The 19,162-nt window shown below is 46.8% G+C and overlaps 1 protein-coding gene across 5 annotated transcripts in view; it reads left to right on the top strand.

The window, feature by feature from the left end:
- The first annotated feature begins 26 nt into the window (after positions 1–26).
- The window catches only part of plag1 (pleiomorphic adenoma gene 1), a 24,144-nt gene continuing 5,008 nt past the window's right edge, over positions 27–19,162 (top strand). For 2 of the 5 annotated variants that reach the window (XR_008946968.1, XM_057013786.1), the window contains exons 1-3: positions 27–517; positions 15,706–16,061; positions 16,258–19,162. The exon at positions 16,258–19,162 is cut by the window's right edge. Coding sequence is in view for 3 of the 5 variants with exons in the window: in XM_057013786.1 (XP_056869766.1) it covers positions 15,814–16,061; positions 16,258–17,407 (1,398 nt within the window). In the remaining 2 variants the exon portion in view is untranslated. Of the gene's footprint in view, positions 518–15,705; positions 16,123–16,257 lie in introns of those variants that run through there. The other 3 variants (XR_008946969.1, XM_057013788.1, XM_057013787.1) reach the window with 3 other exon arrangements.

Here is a 19,162-nt window from a genome sequence, read left to right on the forward strand (position 1 = left end):
ACCCTCCCGTCTTCCTGGAAGTCGACCAGTGCTGTTCAACAGCGCACCAGGAAACTCACCAATCCGCTGCCTTCGGCATTAACTGACAGCCTTCTCAGCCAATCAGCACTCGTGAAGATTAAGCGCGTTCACGTCGTCGAATGACAGTCAGTGTGCTCGTCGTATTATTTTCTGCTGTGTTTCGCACCCGCTTGTGTCTTCGGGACTACAAATAAGCGACTGAGGTTGTAACAAAATCAAGACCAGGAGAGACTTTATTTCCGTGTGTTTCCACTGGGATGGACACTATTTTGCCAATTCCTACTTTCCTAGGGGGCGGGACTTGAGTGGGCGTGGCCACGGCCTAGTGCGGTTGCATCGCAGCGCATACACACAATGGCTGCTCGAGAGACGGGAAAGCAAACAATTTCCAGGCCCGCCGCGTCTCGCAAAAAATATGAGAAAAAAATTAATAAAAATTCTGAAATTAGTTGAAAGTCAAGAAAAACTCAATAGAAAGGATGCCGAAGCACCCAGGGTAAGTTTTATCTATATTGATGAAAGGGGGGGTCTGATTTTGAATTAAAATATCGGTGTTATTTAAATTATGGGAGAGAGGGGTGAGCTGGAGAAAAGTTTGTGCCGTATATACATAGGTACTTTTATAAATGATGTGACACTATTTGATTTCGCCAAAGTGCTGCTGTGTGTGTAAAATGATCTGCAAGTCTCATAAGTCCGAGGAAAAGTTGGGTTTATTTGAATAGCGCCTCCTCAACAGTTGCTTTTCTCTCACTATAATAACATCGTTGTGTATCCAGCGAGTCTACGACGCATTTGGGTTATGTAAGATTTTAAAGTTTCTCTGCTATCTGCATTCTGATTTTGGCCCCATTTGCACTGTTCAGTCCAGCCTGTCAACACTCCTGCATCTGCTTTCTATAAAATAAAGCGCGAATGGAGCCGCTGGTGACCCTTTGTCATCCTCTTCTTGCTTAAACAGCACCGCTGGAGGTATCGAACCCATGTTCACTTTGGACCTGTTTGCAGGAAGAAATGCAACAGTTTGATGGTGGCTGAACTTAATCAGACCATGCTGAGATTTGTGCATATGCTACATCAAGAGTAAAATGTTGCCTGTGTTCACTTTAGTGAGGCAGGTTTCTCAAAGTAACACTTGAAATCCAACTTTCTCCGAAACACAATTTTCTTCTGCCTGTGATCCAATTATGGAAAAGGGAAATAATTCCAACACAATTACAAAAAAGATGATTTAGGTCTCATTTAATACCAATATGTCGTCATTTCTAAGTGAATTATTTCTCCTCAATTGCAGCTTGTAAAGAAGCAATTTGAATTTAAATCTATTAAGTTGAACGGCAGCAGTTAAATGAATACCAACATAAAATTTGACACATTTCTTTGTTAAGATAAAACAAATTGCCTGAATTCTTCCTGTTGGGACACCAAAAACCAGTGTGTGTGTGTGTGTTGGGGGGGGGGGGGCACACACAGCAGTGTCTGCAAGGGGTTAAAGTAAAAGAAATGTGTAGAAATTTAGCTGCTGCTCAGACTTTTGGGGGGGAATTACAAACCCGACCTTAACCAGTAAGGACATTAATAATTTGGTAAATAGCAAATGTTTGCCACTGTATTTCAGTCCAGGCTGGTTGGGTTTGGAGAGACAGAACAGTCACAGTTGTTTTAGAGGCTTTTATGTGTCTGTAATAGGTTTCACTCACATTTCAGGACTGCATGAAGTGCGTCTCGTTAAAACACGAACCACATTCATTTTGTTCGTGATCAGAGCAATTGCTTTTACTTTGGGCTTTATTTTAGAAAACTTAGTGCTCTTCATATGAATACTCGCGGTTAACAGGTGTGATTTATTCATTCATATGTCTGATCATGGTGTCACCTGAGAAACGCTTCCAGGTATCATCAGCTTGATGCCTGTGTTTCAGAGCTCCACTCAGCCGAAACGTCGGTCCATTTACAGATCAGTAACAGCTGGATTAGGGACTATTAGTAGCCAGTATATACTGGTATGTATTGACATTTATAGCCACTATAAATCAGATTTATAAGAGTAAAAGTTCTGGCATCACTCCTTGTGTTCGATGAGCACTTTCGGGACTGGATGTACGACCACGCGTCCTGAAGCGTAATACATACGTGAGTGAGTACATAGCATCTAGCCTTGAGAAGAGTGGACTGGAAACCCACATAGCCCTAACCCTCTAACCCTAACCCTCTAACCCCCTAACCCTAAACCCTGACCCCTAACCCTAACCCTAGAGCTAGCCTTGAGAAGAGTGGACTGGAAACCCACATAACCCTGACCCTAGCCCTCTAACCCTAACCCTCTAACCCCCTCACCCTAAACCCTGACCCCTAACCCTAACCCTAGCCCTAGCCTTGAGAAGACTGGACTGGAAACCCACATAACCCTAACCCTCTAACCCCCTAACCCTCTAACCCTAACCCTAGCCCTAGCCTTGAGAAGAGTGGACTGGAAACCCACATAACCCTAACCCTAACCCTAACCCTCTAACCATAACCCACATAACCCTAACCCTAACCAGTCCTGGTTTCACGTCTAATTTCCCCCACCTTTGCTTCTTTTTCACCAGATAGTTTATGGGTTGATAAAACATGTATTCTTCCTCTTTAAAGGCACATTTGCCTGATGACACTCTTGATAAAACTTTCAGATTTGTAGGTGACGACACATATTGATCATTGATGTGCTATTTTTGCATTATCCTGTTGCTTTGCCAGGCAGCAAATGTCTGGTTCCTCTTTCTTATGATCTAATTGTAAATCGGAATTATACATTTCATATATATTTTATGTAACTGATTTTATTTTACAACTGGTTTGATGCATACAATCTCTAAATCAGGTATTTTGTGGTCTTGAGCTGTTTTTACTAAATGACCTGCCGATGATATTAGTGTGGTCTCGACAAGGATAGCAATTATTACACTAAAAACGTGTTATGAAGCCAAAAGGACCCTATAAAAGGTTTCAAAACGAAGAAATATCCAACATCAGACCTAGCTACAGCTATTATTATTATTGATGTTGTTGTTGTGTCTATTACTATTATTATTGTTGTGTTATTATAAGCCCATAAAATGCAAATTTTGGGGGAAGCACCCTCATTTCACTAACCAATGCAACAGTGATTTATTTTTTATATTCTAAATACAAATGTTTTTCCCCACACTGATTATTGTGAGGATCTTTTTTTTTGTCCTTTTTTTTCAGAAAATGGCAGCTTGGACACAATTGTGCTCTTGAAAAAATGGAATCTATACAGACGTTAATATGCTAAATGCTCACTCCAGTTTTTCCGATTAGATTATCGCAGCCTTGTAAATGCGAAAGAGTCGTAACAACATCAGTATTTTTTGCTCAGATATTTAGTTGAGGCAACCGTAGAATGGCTTTTCTACCAACGACAGTCTTCATCATCTTTACTCATTTTCCAGTTTTTTGTACTTAACACAGAAGTGCATTTAATAATACCACTTACCGTATTTTCTGGACTATATTTTGCTCCGAAGTTTAAGTCGCACTAGCGAAAAAATGCTTAATAAAGAAGAAAAATAGATATATAAGTCGCACTGGACAATAAGTCACATTTTGGGGGAAAATTTATTTGATAAAATCCGAGACCAAGAACATACATTTCATCTTGAAAGCCAATTTAAAATAATAATGGATTAGCTATAGGGTTACGGTATGCTAACGTAACAAATTCAGCTACATGACCCACAACGAACTGAGTACGTGTCTGCTTTGTTAACGTAACATATTAACAGTTATTCAGATAACTATAGCATAAAGAACATCCGAGCAAGTTGACCAAACAATCAAGTCTAACTCCATAGACGAAGCGCCGCTTCTTCTTCTGCGTCGCTAAAGGAACTCGTTCCTCAGGTACACACGCCTAGAGCGCCCTCTGGTGGGTGTCAGTGTGAAAATAACGAACATGTGAAATTCTGTAATAATGTATTTATTTCACATATAAGTCACTCCGGAGTATGAGTCGCACCCCCTGACAAACAATGGGAAAAAAAGTGCGACTTATAGTCCGGAAAATACGGTATTTATTAACACCATATTGTTCCTGCTTTTGGGAAACAGTAGGATTCCAACGTAACGCCACAAGCCTTAGATGACATAGAAACCCTTTCGTTCAGAGAGTGGCCTTCTCCCGTCATCTTCCTAACTCTGGCCACCGCATATTAGGGTTAATTATGCTCCGTGGGCTCAGGATTGAGCTCCATGAGCTGATTTTAAGGTGTTTCTACTGGCTTTTAAAATGTTAAACGGTGTGGCACCTACCTGAGTGACATACTTAAATTGTCTCTACACTTCCACACAAATTAAATGCCTTTTTTGAAAAATGCTGTTATTTTCTTTATTTGCCAAAAAAATGATATCCTCATGAACAAACACTTTAGGGCACTCATTGACAGGGTCTGCATCAAATGAGGCCTAAATAATGAGATAAATGTTTATTTTAGAAGGTTTTATTTTAGTATGTTCAAAAATTGTAATAATATTACAATTATTTAGAGCACTAAAAATGTACACGCACTGTCAAAAGGTGGCTTTAGGATGCTAACAAAGGGAGCCATTGAAATCATTTAGGGTTAGGCCACAGATGAAGCTGGGTAATTAATTACCAGCTGGGCATTATCTCAGCATTACATCTGACATTAAAAAACCTCCCCAGGAGGAGAAGAGGCCATTCACACGTGGCCACTAGCGAACCCCATTGTGTCAAGGGAAGTTCCAACAACCCACATCAGGGTTGGGGCAACCGACAACCAGGTGACTGAAGCTCCCAATGTGTTCATGACTCCTGAAGAGTGGAAGAACCTGAAAAATGGCGCTGTCTCAGGCGGCAGCCAGTAGTAGCAGCTCCCTAAACTTAATTGTTCTTTTTAAACTTTCGTAGTGTTTTCTATACTTGTTTACATTCTTTTCTATTTGGATTTTCTTTCTTTCTTTCCATTTTCAACTGGAGTATTCAGACACCATGTTTTGGAGGCTCGAATACTTTTTTCTCTGTTTTGCGGTGCTTGGGTTATTCGCGGCCCCCATCAGCTGTGCCGAGAAGCGGAGCGGTATTGTCTATACACGCGACCAGCTGATGGCTCTAAGACCACCATCCTTTGTGGTCGGAGAGAAGCCCCAAATCCCTAAGGAGGTGAGGAAGAAACAACGAGGGACTAAGGCTGGAGTTAAACAGAGGATGAAGAGGCGACGTTTTAAACCCTGCGTCCCCGCGGTCATAACGGGGAATGTCAGGTCCCTGGCGAATAAGATGGACGAGCTGGAGGCGCTCACACGGACCCAGCGGGAGTCCAGAGAGGCCAGTATCATGTGTTTCACGGAGACGTGGCTCCATGGACTGATACCGGACTCTAATGTGACGATCGCTGGTTTCACCACTGTGCGAGCGGACCGAGACACCACCGCGGCCGGTAAGAAGAAAGGAGGGGGACTGGCCGTGTTCGTTAGCAACAGGTGGTGCAACCCGGAGCATATTCACGTCAAGGAGCGCGTGTGCAGTCCCCACGTGGAACTTATTGCTATCGGACTCCGTCCATACTACTTGCCACGGGAGTTTACTAACGTCATCGCCATCACCGTTTATATTCCTCCGACCGGTAAAGCGGACTCGGCCTGTGACGTCATCCACTCTGTCACGGCTGACCTGCAGACTAAACATCCTGGAGCCTTCATCCTCATCACAGGTGACTTCAATCATGCCTCCCTTAAGTCCACTCTCCCTACATTCCATCAATATGTCCAGTGCAGCACGAGAGACAGGAAGACTTTGGATTTACTGTATGCTAATGTCACCAATGCATACACCTCCACTGCACTCCCTCCACCAGGCAAGTCTGATCATAATCTCGTGCTGCTCTCCCCATCATACACACCTGTGGTTCAGCAGCAACCAGTCACTGTGAGGACTGTTAGGAAATGGTCTGATGGTGCTATGGACTGTCTGCGGGATGCCCTGGAGACCACCAACTGGTCTGCTCTCTGTGAACCACATGGTGAGGACCTGGATGGACTGACAGACTGTGTTTCTGACTACATCAAGTTCTGCACTGAGAACTCCGTCCCCACCAAGAAGGTACGCTGTTACCCAAACAACAAACCATGGGTGACAAGTGACCTGAAGGCCCTTTTGAATAAGAAGAAGAGGGCCTTCACTGCTGGGGACCCAGTTGAGCTCAGGAGTGTACAGAAGGAACTGAAACGCAGTCTGAAGGAGAGCAAGGACGCCAGACCAGGGATGTTTGGAGTGGGATGAGGACGATCACTGGCTTCCAGAAGAAAGGAATACGCTCAGCTGATGGGAACGTGGACCAAGCCAATGAGTTGAACCAGTTTTTCAACAGGTTTGACTCTAGCTCCCCCTCCCCCAGCTGTCCCAATATTCCTCTGGATAACAATGGGTCCCCTTCACACCTCCCAGAGCCCCTAACACCTCTGCCAACTTCTTCCCCCTCCCCCCTGCTGACACCCTACATGGATCCCAGCATGTCACCCATCCCCCCGACAGGACTATCCTTCACGTCTGGCCAGGTGAGGAGAGAGCTGGAGAGGCTCAACCAGAGAAAGGCTGCCGGACCGGATGGCATCAGCCCACGAGTGCTGAGGAACTGCTCCAGGCAGCTGTGTGGAACACTGCAGCACCTGTTCAACCAGAGCCTTCATCTTCAGAGGATCCCAGTGCTTTGGAAGACATCCTGCCTGGTCCCGGTGCCAAAGAAGACCCATCCTGTGGCACCGAGTGACTACAGGCCAATAGCACTGACCTCCCACATTATGAAGGTCATGGAGCGGCTGGTGCTGTCACACCTCAGACCTCTGGTGAGCCCCTTTCAGGACCCTCTGCAGTTTGCCTATCAGCCCAAGGTGGGGGTTGATGACGCAGGGATATACCTGCTGCAGAGGGCTTACTCCTCCTTGGACAGACTAAACACCACGGTGCGGGTCATGTTCTTCGACTTCTCTTCTGCCTTCAACACCATCCAGCCAAGACTGCTGAGGGCGAAGTTGGAGAAGATGCAGATGGATGCTCCCCTTGTTTCTTGGATCGAGGACTACCTGACAGGTCGGCCACAGTTTGTGAGACTGCGGAGCTGTGTGTCCGACCCCCTGATGAGCAACACAGGAGCTCCTCAAGGAACTGTGCTCTCCCCATTCCTGTTCACCACCTACACAGCCGACTTCCAGTACCACTCTGAGACATGTCATCTCCAGAAGTACTCGGATGACACAGTCATAGTCGGGTGTGTGGAGAATGGACAGGAGGATGAATACAGGGACCTTGTGGAGAGTTTTGTCAGGTGGAGCAGGGAGAACCTTCTGCAGCTCAACGTCACCAAGACGAAGGAGATGGTGGTGGATTTCAGAAAAAGCAAGTCCCCACCCTCCCCAGTCTGCATTAGTGGGAAAGATGTGGAAATAGTCCCATCTTACAGGTTCCTGGGTGTTCAGCTGGACAATAAACTGGAGTGGTCCACAAACACCGATGCTGTCTACAAGAAGGCCATGAGCAGACTCTATTTCCTCAGGAGACTCAGGTCCTTCAGTGTTTGCAGCAGGATGCTCCACATGTTCTACCAGCCTGTCATGGCTAGCACCATCTTCTTTGCTGCAGTGTGCTGGGGTGCAGGCATTAAAGCAAAGGATGCCAACAGACTCAACAAACTCATCAAAAAGGCAGGGTCTGTTGTTGGCTGTAGACTTGATAACTTGGACGAGGTGGTGAGGGACAGGATGGTGTTGAAACTGCGGACAATCATGGACAGTCCCTCCCACCCCCTCCATAACACAGTGGACAAACTGAGGAGCAGCTTCAGCAACAGACTCCTGCAGCCTCGCTGCTCCAAGGAACGGTACAGGAAGTCATTCCTGCCGTCCGCCATTAAACTGTACAATTCACTCAAACCAACTCAACAATAATTGTGTAATGTTTATGTTGTAATTTTATTTCTAATTTATTCTATATTTATGTATATATGCTTATAATGCTTATAATATGTATATATTATATTATGTATATATTATATATATGTTTATAATATATGCTGTATATATGCTTATAACATTCTAATCTATCTGTATTTATTTTTTTCTGTCTCTTTACTCTGCATTCGCTGCTACTATAATTCAATTTCCCCACGGGGATGAATAAAGTCCATCTTAATCTTAATCTTAATTAATCTTAACTCCCCAAGAGTCAGTTAGAACTAATGAAGCCTCCTGGATGAGAGGTGAAATGTCTGCATGGAGCTCCCAACAGACCAGCTGCTGTGATTCCGCTACCGAAATATGTCACTGTTGCGATAAATGGATTGGTTGGGTGGTTTTTGGGGGATGGAGGTCCTGCACTGACAGGTCCAGTTGGGTGTCAAGAAGATTGAGAACCAAATACTGTGCAGCTGCTCCGGCCAGTTTGAGTGTCTCCTTCACAGATAAGGGGCAATTTCCACGGAGTGGTCACTCTTGAAGCCAGATTAGTTCGATGCAATTAGGTTTCTTGAAATAAACTCGGGGATCTGCTTTAAAACTACTTTCGCTAGTCAGGAATGGGAGAAGCGAGACCGGATGATAGTTTCCCACCTGACTTTGGCTTGAGGGGGGATTTCTTCAGCTGAGGTGTCACCAGAGCCTCTTTTGTTGGATATAAAGGTGCTAGTGGAGAGGGAAGAGTTGATCATGTGAGTAGCAGGGTGGCTGGGACAGGAGCCAGTTATGGTTCAAGCTGGTTATGTGTCAAGTTTGGATACCTCACTCTGTGAGAAGGGTAGATGAAGGTGGCTGAGAGTCTATTTGGATGTTGTAATCCACTCAAGACAAGTGCACAGTGGTGTATGCAGTGTTTCAATCTCTATGACAAGATTGCCCTGTTGTCCTGGTGGACCGCGGATAGCAAAGAACTGAACAGTTTAACATGCAGATGACAACATCTCAAAAATGTTCTCCGTGCACGCGGAGATGCCAAAATGCTGTAGCACAAACCCCAGCCCAGTAGATGGTAATGATGATAATGAGCCAGCCATGCGTAGGGGCACTTTTCCCCTCGGAACTTTGGAACAGTGAACATTTGCAGAACAACGAGTGCAAGGACATGCAAAAAAAAGTGGACCAAGGAGGTGGAGTTGCTTTTTAGTGCAACCCTGGAGTACAAAACAAAGAAAAATGTGCCATGGGTGCTATGGGTCAGATTCTACTGATTGTACTTCAGGGCCTTACGCCATCTTGTAGAGTATGAAGCCCTCCTGAGTAAGCAGGGGTGACACATAGGCCTGATGTGTCTCCATGGTGACAGCTGGTAGCACACACAAAATTGTCATTTATATACCTACGCATGCTATCATAGCAGATCGCACGACCATTATTTACGTTGGCGCCGCGCGAGTGGCAGCCTGTAACAACAGCTCCCGCTCACCTTCGAGCTTTTCTTTTTTCTTCTTTTTTCACTTTTTTCTTCTTTTCTCTGCACCTACTACTTTTGTTTTTGTGCGTTCGGTTTGTTTTCATTTATCTTCATCATGTATATAAGACTTATGGAGTTTGCACTGGCGGCTCTACTTGTTTTTTCACTTTTCGATACCGCGTCCGGAGACCCATCGCGGAGCTGCGGCTCGCTTGTTTACAGCAGGGATCAGCTGTTCGCCCTGCGGAGCTCTGCGGCGCTGCCCAAGGAGCGACCCGATGTGCTCCCCGAGCTGAGGAGGAGGAAACGGGGACGCCATGCCGGGGTCGAGCGCCGTGCCAGGAGGAGACGCTATCGACCCGTCCTGCCCTCCATCATGGGGAACGTCAGATCTCTCCCCAACAAGATGGACAAGCTGGCGGCGCTGACCCGGCATCAGCGGGAGTACCGGGAGAGCAGCCTGCTGCTGTTTACGGAGACCTGGCTAACCACGCTAACTCCGGACAGGGCCGCACAACTCGACGGATTTACTCTTTTATGGGCAGACAGAAGCAGGGAGAGTGGTAAGAGGAAGGGAGGAGGACCGGCAGTGTTTGTGAACGATAGATGGTGTAACCCTGGGCACATCACTATCAAGGAGCAGCACTGCTGTAAGGACTTCGAACTGTTAGCCGTTAGCATGAGGACTCACTACCTGCCGAGGGAGTTCACACATGCCCTCGCGGTGGTTGTGTACATCCCCCCCTCTGCTAACGCTGATGCAGCCTGTGATGTCCTGCTCTCAGCAGTGAGCAGGCTGCAAACACAGCACCCTGACGCCCTCCTCCTCATCTCTGGAGACTTCAATCATGCCTCTCCATCATCTTCTCTGCCCAAATTCACCCAGTACGTCACATGCCACACCAGGGACAATAAAACACTGGACCTCTTCTATGCCAACACCAAGGAGGCGTACCACTCTCTCCCACTCCCTCCCCTGGGCCGTGCCGACCACAACCTTGTACACCTCCAGCCTGTGTACAAACCTCTTGTGCAGAGGCAGCCTGCTGTCACCCGCACAGTGAAGAAATGGTCCGAGGAGGCCCTGAAAGACTGTTTCAACACGACCCTGTGGGATGTATTCAGCGACGCCCATGGGGAGGACATTGACAACCTCACCAACTGCATCACGGACTACATTAACTTCTGCGTGGAGAACACCGTACCCACCAGGACTGTATGGAGCTTCTCCACCAGCAAGCCCTGGATTACCCCAGACATAAAAGCCCTCCTGAAGGAGAAGAAGAGGGCTTTTGTGTCTGGAGACAAGGAGGAGCTGAAGTCTGTGCAGAGGGAACTGAGGAGGAAGATCAGACAGGAGAAGGACAACTACAGGAGGAAGATGGAAAACCAGCTGCAGCAGAACAACATCTGTGGGGTATGGAAGGGCCTGAAGACCATCTCGGGCTTCAAGGAGCAGAAGTCCCAACCTGTGGGCGACCAGGGGTGGGCTAAGGACCTGAACTTGTTTTTCAATAGATTTGATCAGGTACCCACCCCTCCCCCAGCTACCCCCGCCACTGTCTGTGCCCCCAATAGACTGTTCCTCCTGTCCCCCCTCCCCCTCTCTCATGAACTTCAGCCCATACATTCCCGACACTTCACACTCTGGCCCATGCCCATCCCCCCCACCAACACCTCCCTGCTCCAGCCTGTCCCTCACACCACACCAGGTGAGGAAGGCCCTGAAGAAGAACAGGGCCAGGAAAGCGACGGGTCCGGATGGCATCAGCTCCAGGCTCCTGAAGTCCTGCGCAGACCAGCTGTGTGGGATCTTCAGTTACACGTTCAACCTGATCCTGAAGCTGGGGAGAGTGCCACAGCTGTGGAAGACGTCCTGCATCGTCCCAGTCCCGAAAACACCGCACCCCAAGGAGCTCAACAGCTACAGGCCGGTAGCTCTGACGTCTCATCTGATGAAGACGCTGGAGAGACTCATCCTCGATCACCTGCGCCCACTGGTGAGCTCCTTCATGGACCCATTGCAGTTCGCCTACCAGCCGAGCATCGGGGTGGACGATGCCGTCATCTACCTCCTCCACACCTCCCTCACTCACCTGGAGAAGGCTGGGAGCACTGTGAGGATCATGTTTTTGGATTTCTCCAGTGCATTCAACACCATCCAGCCCAGGCTGCTGGAGGACAGGCTGCAGGTAGCTGGGGTGGATCACCGCCTCACAACATGGATTCTGGACTACCCCACACAAAGACCCCAGTTTGTGAGGGTGAAGGGCTCCGGACCGGCTCCTCTGCAGCACTGGTGTCCCGCAGGGAACAGTTCTGGCTCCTTTCCTGTTCACCCTCTACACCGCAGACTTCTCATACAGCACATCTTCATGTCACGTCCAGAACTTCTCTGACAACTCTGCTGCTGTCGGCCTCATCACTGATGGGGACGAGACGGAGTACAGAGAACTTATTCAGGGCTTTGTGGACTGGAGCCTGCGGAACAACCTCCAGATCAACGCTGGCAAAACCAAGGAGCTGGTGGTGGATTTCCGCAGGCGTAACAACCTCCCGCCTGCACCAGTGAACATCCTGGGAACGGATGTTGACGTGGTGGAGTCCTACAAGTACCTGGGTGTTCACCTAAACAATAACCTGGACTGGTCACACAACACAGAAGCCCTGGTCAAGAAGGGCAACAGCAGAGTGTTCCTGCTCAGGAGGCTGAGGTCTTTTGGAGTGCAGGGACCACTCCTGAGGATATTCTATGACTCTGTGGTGGGATCAGCCATTTCTATGGGATAGTCTGCTGGTCCAGTAGCATCACGGACAGGGACAGGAAGAGGATGGACAGACTGGTGAGGAGGGCCAGCTATGTCCTGGGATGTCCCCTGGACAGGGACAGGAAGAGGATGGACAGACTGGTGAGGAGGGCCAGCTCTGTCCTGGGATGTCCCCTGGACTCAGTGGAGGTGGTGGGAAACGGGAGGATGATGGCTAGCTGTCCTCCATGTTGAACAACATGTCCCCCCCCACCCCCTACAGGACACCCTGACAGCACTGGGCAGCTCATTCAGGGAGCGGCTGCTCCACCCTCGCTGTGTGAAGGAGAGGTATCGCAGATCTTTCCTGCCGGTCGCTGTCAGACTGCACAATAAACATAACGATGCTAGCACAATCTGAATATTATATATTCTGATATGTATATTGTATCCACCCTCTGTACTATGTACAGGTATACCTACAGGGGCCGAGTATCCATTTACCTGGATTATTGTAAATATACATCCTCTTTGTATATTCCAAATTCTATTCTATTCTATTCTATTTTTATCTTAATTGTCTCTGCGTGCTCTGCTGTTGTTGTGCTGTAAATTTCCCCGTGTGGGACAATAAAGGACCTGAATCTGAATCATTATTAGCATGTGCATTTTTATTTAGCTTGCTCATGCATTTTGGAGCTCTTTATTTGGGATTATGGTAGATCAGGCTCATAGTGTCAAGTACAAGAGCTGTAGTACACCAGGCATTTGTATCCCTAAACATATTTTGTTAGCCTAGCTTTGCGTGCATGTAGACTGGCAGGGATTTACCCAAGAAGGTCTTCACTCAACCTGCTGAACCTTCAGCAGAAAACCACCTTGAAATACCACCTGCACCTGATTTCAAGTTGGGCTGTTTGAACTGGCCGAAGGCACATCCACCAAACACCTGGAAAATAACCTGGAGTATCAGGGAGTGACTCCGCGGTCCAGGTTTCTGCAGTTAGCTCTGCACCCTGTACCCAAAGCACCTGAACAATGACCACAATTAACAGTACTCAGTTCCAGCCGTCTTGAAGACAAAGAATAAGACAAATAGCAATTTGTGTGCACGTCCTCTCAGTTATAAAAAACCTGTATATCGAATATAGACAAAGTCCCACAGGTGGTGATGCAGATAATGCCTGAAGTCTTTCATGCAAAAGTTAGATATGAGGTGATCAAAGCATATAAACGTGGTCATTTTGCACGTCCAATCCAAGTTTCATTTATATAGCACATTTCAAACAACTCGCAGTGTAACATAGTGCCTCACAGAAGAAATAACACAAGCACTAAAAACACAAATATAGTTAAAAGATTTTTAAATCATATGTGCAGCCTCCCCGCGACCCTCAAAGGGATTAAGTGGTCAAGAAGATGAGAGGAAGATTTTTAAAATGACATCAAATTTTACAACAACATTAAAAAACAGCCTAATGTAGTGTTGTTAGTAAAATGAATATCTCATTGGGTGTTAAAGGCCAAGGAGAAGATGGCTTTTAGGAAGGGATTTCAAATCAAATGGAACAGGCCTGTCTGCTGTGGCGTGGCAGATGTTTCCAGTGGTTTGGAGTTGCAAAAGCCCTCAGCAGGTCCCCTCTGAGCTCTAACTTTCAGCCACACCTCAGAAATCGTTTTAAGCAGCCTGGTTTTAATGGAGTCACACTGTTGAAAACTGCTTGGCAGGTGGAATCAATTCATGAGCTCCACTGGTACAAACGGACTCAGGTCTGATTAGAAGTGGCAGCGAACCAGTGGCAGCAGCAGTGGGAAGTAAGAGGAGAATTCGGGAGACAGTCGAACCCTGGATTAAGGAGGAAAAATGTGGCTTTTCGTCTCGGTCATGGAACACTGGACCAGCTCTATAACCCCTGCAGGGTGCTCAAGGGTTCATGGGAGTTTGTCCAACATGTATTTTGTTGATCTGGAAAAGGCATCCGACCGTGTCCCTTGGGGTATTCTGTAGGGGGTGCTCCATGAGTATGGGGGCCGAGGCCCTCTGTTAAGGGCCATTCGGTCTCTGCATCACAGATGCAGGAGCTTGGTTCGCATTGCCGGCAGTGAGTCAGAACTGTTCCCAGTGCATGTGGGACCTTGGCAGGGCTGTCCTTCGCCACCGGTTCTGTTCATAATCTTCCTGTCCTGGTGGCCTCATCAAACAGGACCTCCAGCATGTCCTCGTTCATAACCCTAACCCGACCGGAAAAAGGTGGTTTGCCCTCTCCGGGCTGGTAAAGTCCTGCCTCAGGTGGAGGAGTTCGGGAGTATGGGGGTCTTGTCCATGAGTGAGGGAAGGATGGAGCGTGAGATTGACAGGCGGATCGGTGCAGCCTCTGCGCTTATGCAGCCGGTGTACCGGACCATTATGGTAATTTGAGAACTTAATCTTGCGACGCTTCCCTGTGAAAGTGTTCCGGGCATATCCCACCAGGAGGAGGCCCCCGACCCAGGACACACTTGAGAGACTATGTCGGTCTGTCTGTCTGACCTATCTGAAGAATGATTAATACACTAGACAATGGTACCATAAATTCCACGCTTTGACCCCTGCGGCTTATAGAGTGATGTGGCTTATTTATGGATTTTTATGACTTCCTCAATTGCCCCACTGGGATAAATAAAGTTTCCTTAATTTTAATTGATATCATGTCAGAGCGGCCCCTCGAGCAGAGCAAGACAGGCAGGTAGAAGAGATGCGGTAATGCTCCGAGGAAGACGCTGGTTTAGTTGTGTCTTGAAGTCTTTTTGCACTTCATGCACAGGTCCTCCAGGTGAGCCCCTGAGATTGTCTCTGATGGACAGCAGGACTATGATAGTTGTGTCCAGGACCTGGATCCTCCTGAGGCTCTGACTTCAGCTGGAGTCTACTCCTTGTAAATCTCCTCTGTGTTCTTGAATGGGCTTTGTTTTACAATCTACTCCAGGTTGGCTCTCTGAGTTGTTTGTCCACCTAATTCCATCACACTTCCCTGTCATTCATCCAGGAAGGTGCTTTGAAGAGCAGTTTCTTCAGTCGTAACCTTTGGTGACCGACCCTCCGATTCAGGGCGTTAGTGATTGTCTTTTGGCCGACAGTTGGGTCTGCAGTCTTCCACATCATAGTGGAGTCTCCCAAACCAGACTGAGACATTGAAACATTCATGGATGCTCTGCTGCTGATAGAGAATTTTGTGGGAAAAGTTTATTATTGGATACTAATCGTGTCCCACTATGATTAGCTCACAAACTCGGAGAATGAATTTTTGGGTTTTCCTTTGCTGTCAGTCATCAATATTTGAAGTGTCATGTCTGTGTGTAATTAATCTAAATATGACTTCTTTTTTTTATTAAATTACTGGGATAAATGAACTTGATATTATTTTAGTTTATTGAACTGCCATATCATATAATTCCATTCTTTTATGTTCAATCTGATTTCTATTGAACTGCTGTGTTTCTTTGTTTCTCTCCCAGGCTCCTGGGTCCAGTTGGTGTTGAGTACATGAACCTGGAGAACTTGTTACATCATCAGAAGTCCGTCACTATGCTCTTGTACATGTAGATCGTCTGCTCTAGAGCGCCATGGCTACCGATATCCAGGGCTACGGTGACCGTATCCTGGAGAAAGCAAAAGTTGTACCACCCCTGGGGAGACGCAGGAGAACAGAGGGGAAGTCGAAAAAAACCTTTCCTTGTCAGGAGTGTCAGAAATATTTCAACAGTCTGGAGAAGTTGAAGGTGCACTCATATTCTCACACAGGAGAAAGACCATACTGCTGTTCCCACCCTGACTGCAACAAGGCTTTTGTCTCCAAATACAAGCTGCTACGGTACAGGCAAGCAGCAGTACACAGCAGGCTGCCGCATGTTGCTTTTATTCTTACACCTTTGGTAACTTAGTACTCAGTAGTAGTCCAAATAACGATGTATACTTCTGTACTTCTGTTGATGTGTTATTATAAAGCATGCCTACTATACATGATTGCAACAATTCTGAGTGCTCATAGAATGTGTCTGTGTTCCAAGGCATATGGCTACTCATTCTCCAGAAAAAAACTACAAGTGTTCATACTGTGAGAAAATGTTTCACCGCAAGGATCACTTAAAGAATCACCTCCATACTCATAACCCCTATAAGGAGGCTTTCAACTGTCAGGAATGCGGTAAGAGCTACAACACCAAGCTGGGATTCAAACGTCACCTTGCAATTCATGCTGCCAACAGTGGAGATCTCACCTGTCAAGTGTGTCTGCAGCCATTCCCCAGCACTGCGGTCCTTTTAGAACACCTCAAAGTCCACGCTGGCAAGTCATCCAGTGGGACCAAGGAGAAAAAGCACCACTGTGAGCACTGCGAACGGCGATTTTACACCCGTAAGGATGTCAGACGTCACATGGTGGTGCACACAGGACGCAAGGATTTCCTTTGCCAATACTGTGCCCAGCGCTTCGGTAGGAAAGACCACCTGACCCGTCATGTGAAAAAAAGCCACTACGGGGAACTAATGAAGGTCAAAACGGAGCCAACCGATTTGCTGGAACCACTTGTCTATGATTTGGCATCTGGGAGCATCAAAGCTGAGTTGCCAGTTCCGTTAATGCCAAGGTCTCACCAGATCAGCATGTGTGCAAGCCATATCCTGGAGACGGAGCCCTGTTCTATGCCCACCCATCCTTTTTCTCTTAAGCACCCTCTTACTTCCAACTTTACCTCACACACATTCTCCTCACAGGATCGAGAACAAAGTTTACCGGGAGAACTGGAGATCTATCTCAATGAGCTACAGAGCAGCATGGCCTCGTCGCTGTCTGCATCCCAAGAACCTCAAGATTCGTCCTCTAAAGTCGAGGTGGATCCTCAAGTGAGTGGAGTGGAGAAGAAGAGCCAAGAGGCCACCCTGTCCAGAGTCAACCCGTCAGTGGCAGAAGGAGCTCAGTGCTCCTCTCTGATGGACTTCTCGCAGCTCTTCAGCTTCCTGCCACCCACTGAGCCACAATATAACCAGGCAGGTGGGAACGGGGACCAAAATATCCCATATCAGCCCAGTGAAGAGAACACCTCCCTCATTCAGCTGCCTTTCAACGCTCATGAAGGTCCAGAAACGGCAGCAAGTCCTCTTCCAATCCTCCCGTCGTCGCCCACCATCCTCCCCCGCTTCCACCATGCTTTTCAGTGATGGGTCCATGACCACGTAGAGTCCAACACGTACAGGAAGACGTGTGCAAACAGCAAATGTGAGTGGCCTCAACGTTGAAGTTATGAGAGCTTTGGTTTCATGATGAGCAGGAGAAGCTTTTCTAGAAACTTCAGGCTCCTCTTTCTCTCTGACATCTTGACAAAAGAAACAACACATATTTGCAAAAACATATACGATATAAATATGATTTAACAGATTAAACATGGTGGTGAAATTGTTGTACAAATATGAATTCACAATTTTTACTTTAAAATTTCCTTTGATTACATTTATTAATGATAATTTCCTTTTTCAGAATACTTTCTTTTGATAGATTAGATGTATTTTATTTTGTAGATGTTTTGGCACAGCACTTTGACCTTTGTGATGTCGTACGTCAAGACGTGTCTCTTATTTGTCAGAAGGACCATTTGTGCTTTTGTGTTATTGCCTTTAATTGCTCGTGATCGTTACAGCGAGCAGTTTCCCTCCTCCAGTTCAAATTCACCCTTATTTATATAGCATCTGTTCCAATCCAAATCCTCTTGAAGCACTTTACAGAAACACATGTTGTGATGTTGCACCCTTATGCCCAAATAGACAAAAATGTTCCCCACATTAAATATGTTTAAATGTTAATATATTAAATGTAAGTTATTGCATTGACACAAGTATTCAGACCCTTTGCTCTGACACTTGACCTTTGACATTTGTTCTGGGGTTCTTCTTCTTCTCTTGATCATCATCTTTGTTTTTGAGATGATATCAGACACACACCTGCTGATGATATCAGAGTAGAAACGAGATCCCAAATAGGCCAGAGCATCTGACTCCAGAGTGCAGAGAAAGGATGGGAGCTGGAGAAGACCGTTGTTCCCAAGAGCTGTGTCCTCTATCGTGCTGGGATGGAAGACATTTGGGATGAACAGGTCTCTTCCAGAGCCCATCAGGTGGACTCAACTCATCAATAAAGGCTCTGAGATGTGACTAAAACACAGTGGTTTGCCCCAACGCTATCGTGTGCAGGTGGAAGAAAGTATGAGGAGGCTGTCAAAAAGAAAAACACCATCTTGTCATCTGTCACCTAACCCCAACCCTGGAACTTAGACCCTGGACTAACCCCAACCCTGGAACTTAGACCCTGGAACTAAGACCTGGACTAACCCCAACCCTGGAACTTAGACCTTGAACTTAGACCTGGACTAACCCCAACCCTGGAACTTAGACCCCTGAACCTAGACCTGGACTAACCCCAACCTGGGAACTTAGACCCTTGAACTTAGGCCTGGACTAACCCCAACCCTGGAACTTAGACCCTGGAACTTAGACCCTTGAACTTAGACCTGGACTAACCCCAACCCTGGAACTTAGTCCCTTGAACTTAGACCCTGGAACGTAGACCCTTGAACTTAGACCTGGACTAACCCCAACCCTGGAACTTAGACCCTTGAACTTAGACCCTGGAACTTAGACCCTTGAACCTAGACCTGGACTAACCCCAACCCTGGAACTTAGACCCTTGAACTTAGACCCTGGAACTTAGACCTTGAACTTAGACCCTTGAACCTAGACCTGGACTAACCCCAACCCTGGAACTTAGACCCTTGAACTTAGACCTGGACCCTGTTTACATGTCTGAGGGAAATCAGCACTGCTTCACATGAGTTACATCCTCAGATAAAACTGTTTTTTTCTACAATCAATTTGAATCATTTTGATCCAATTCTGGAAATTCCTACTTCACGATTTCCATGG

The sequence above is a fragment of the Takifugu flavidus genome, chromosome 17 (genome assembly GCF_003711565.1).
Source record: "Takifugu flavidus isolate HTHZ2018 chromosome 17, ASM371156v2, whole genome shotgun sequence".
In the NCBI taxonomy this organism is placed as follows: domain Eukaryota; kingdom Metazoa; phylum Chordata; class Actinopteri; order Tetraodontiformes; family Tetraodontidae; genus Takifugu; species Takifugu flavidus.